A 541-nucleotide genomic window follows, 5' to 3' on the forward strand; every position below is an offset into this window, starting at 1 on the left:
CTCTCTGCCCCTGAGCCTCCTCCTCCCCCCAGGTGGGACGAGCTGGTGAGGGCTCAGCCCCTCCTGCCCTGTCCCCAGACCTGCAGCATTTTTCACTCTTCTGGGCTTCTCTGTGCCCAGTTCTGCGCTCCATCATCCCCCCCCAATATGGAGCAGGCATAACCAGCCCCCGTCTCCCTTCTCGCCCGCTCCAGAAGATGCTGATTTTGGCGGTGGTAGTGGTGCTCTTGCTGGGGATAGTTGCCCTCATCATTGGACTTTCCGTGGGGTTGAAAAAGAAATAGCCTCCAAGGCAGGGGCTCTGGTCTGTAAGTGTTGGGGGGCAGGGGGACTCCACCTTGGGGCCATGGGTCCGTGAAGGGCTTGGGGACAGTGGGCAGGCACAGCCAGGCTGGCCTTGCCATCGTGCCCTACCCGGGCTGCTCTGCTGCGTGTCACTGCGCCAGTGCTTTGGTTCCTGCTGCTGCCTTTGGGGCTGGGGTGCTGTGCTCTGGGGGCTGCCTGGCCGGCAGCCTCGGGTCTGTGGTGTTGGGGGCTCTAC

At 63.2% G+C, this 541-nt stretch overlaps 1 protein-coding gene across 1 annotated transcript in view; it reads left to right on the forward strand.

The window, feature by feature from the left end:
• The window catches only part of STX3 (syntaxin 3), a 4,849-nt gene extending 4,565 nt beyond the window's left edge, over positions 1 to 284 (forward strand). The window contains exon 10 of the mRNA XM_010179683.1: positions 195 to 284. Within this exon, the coding sequence (XP_010177985.1) occupies positions 195 to 284 (90 nt within the window). The remainder of the gene's footprint in view (positions 1 to 194) is intronic.
• The last annotated feature ends 257 nt before the right edge of the window (positions 285 to 541 follow it).

The sequence above is a fragment of the Mesitornis unicolor genome, unplaced genomic scaffold (genome assembly GCF_000695765.1).
Source record: "Mesitornis unicolor isolate BGI_N332 unplaced genomic scaffold, ASM69576v1 scaffold33942, whole genome shotgun sequence".
Lineage (NCBI taxonomy): Eukaryota > Metazoa > Chordata > Aves > Mesitornithiformes > Mesitornithidae > Mesitornis > Mesitornis unicolor.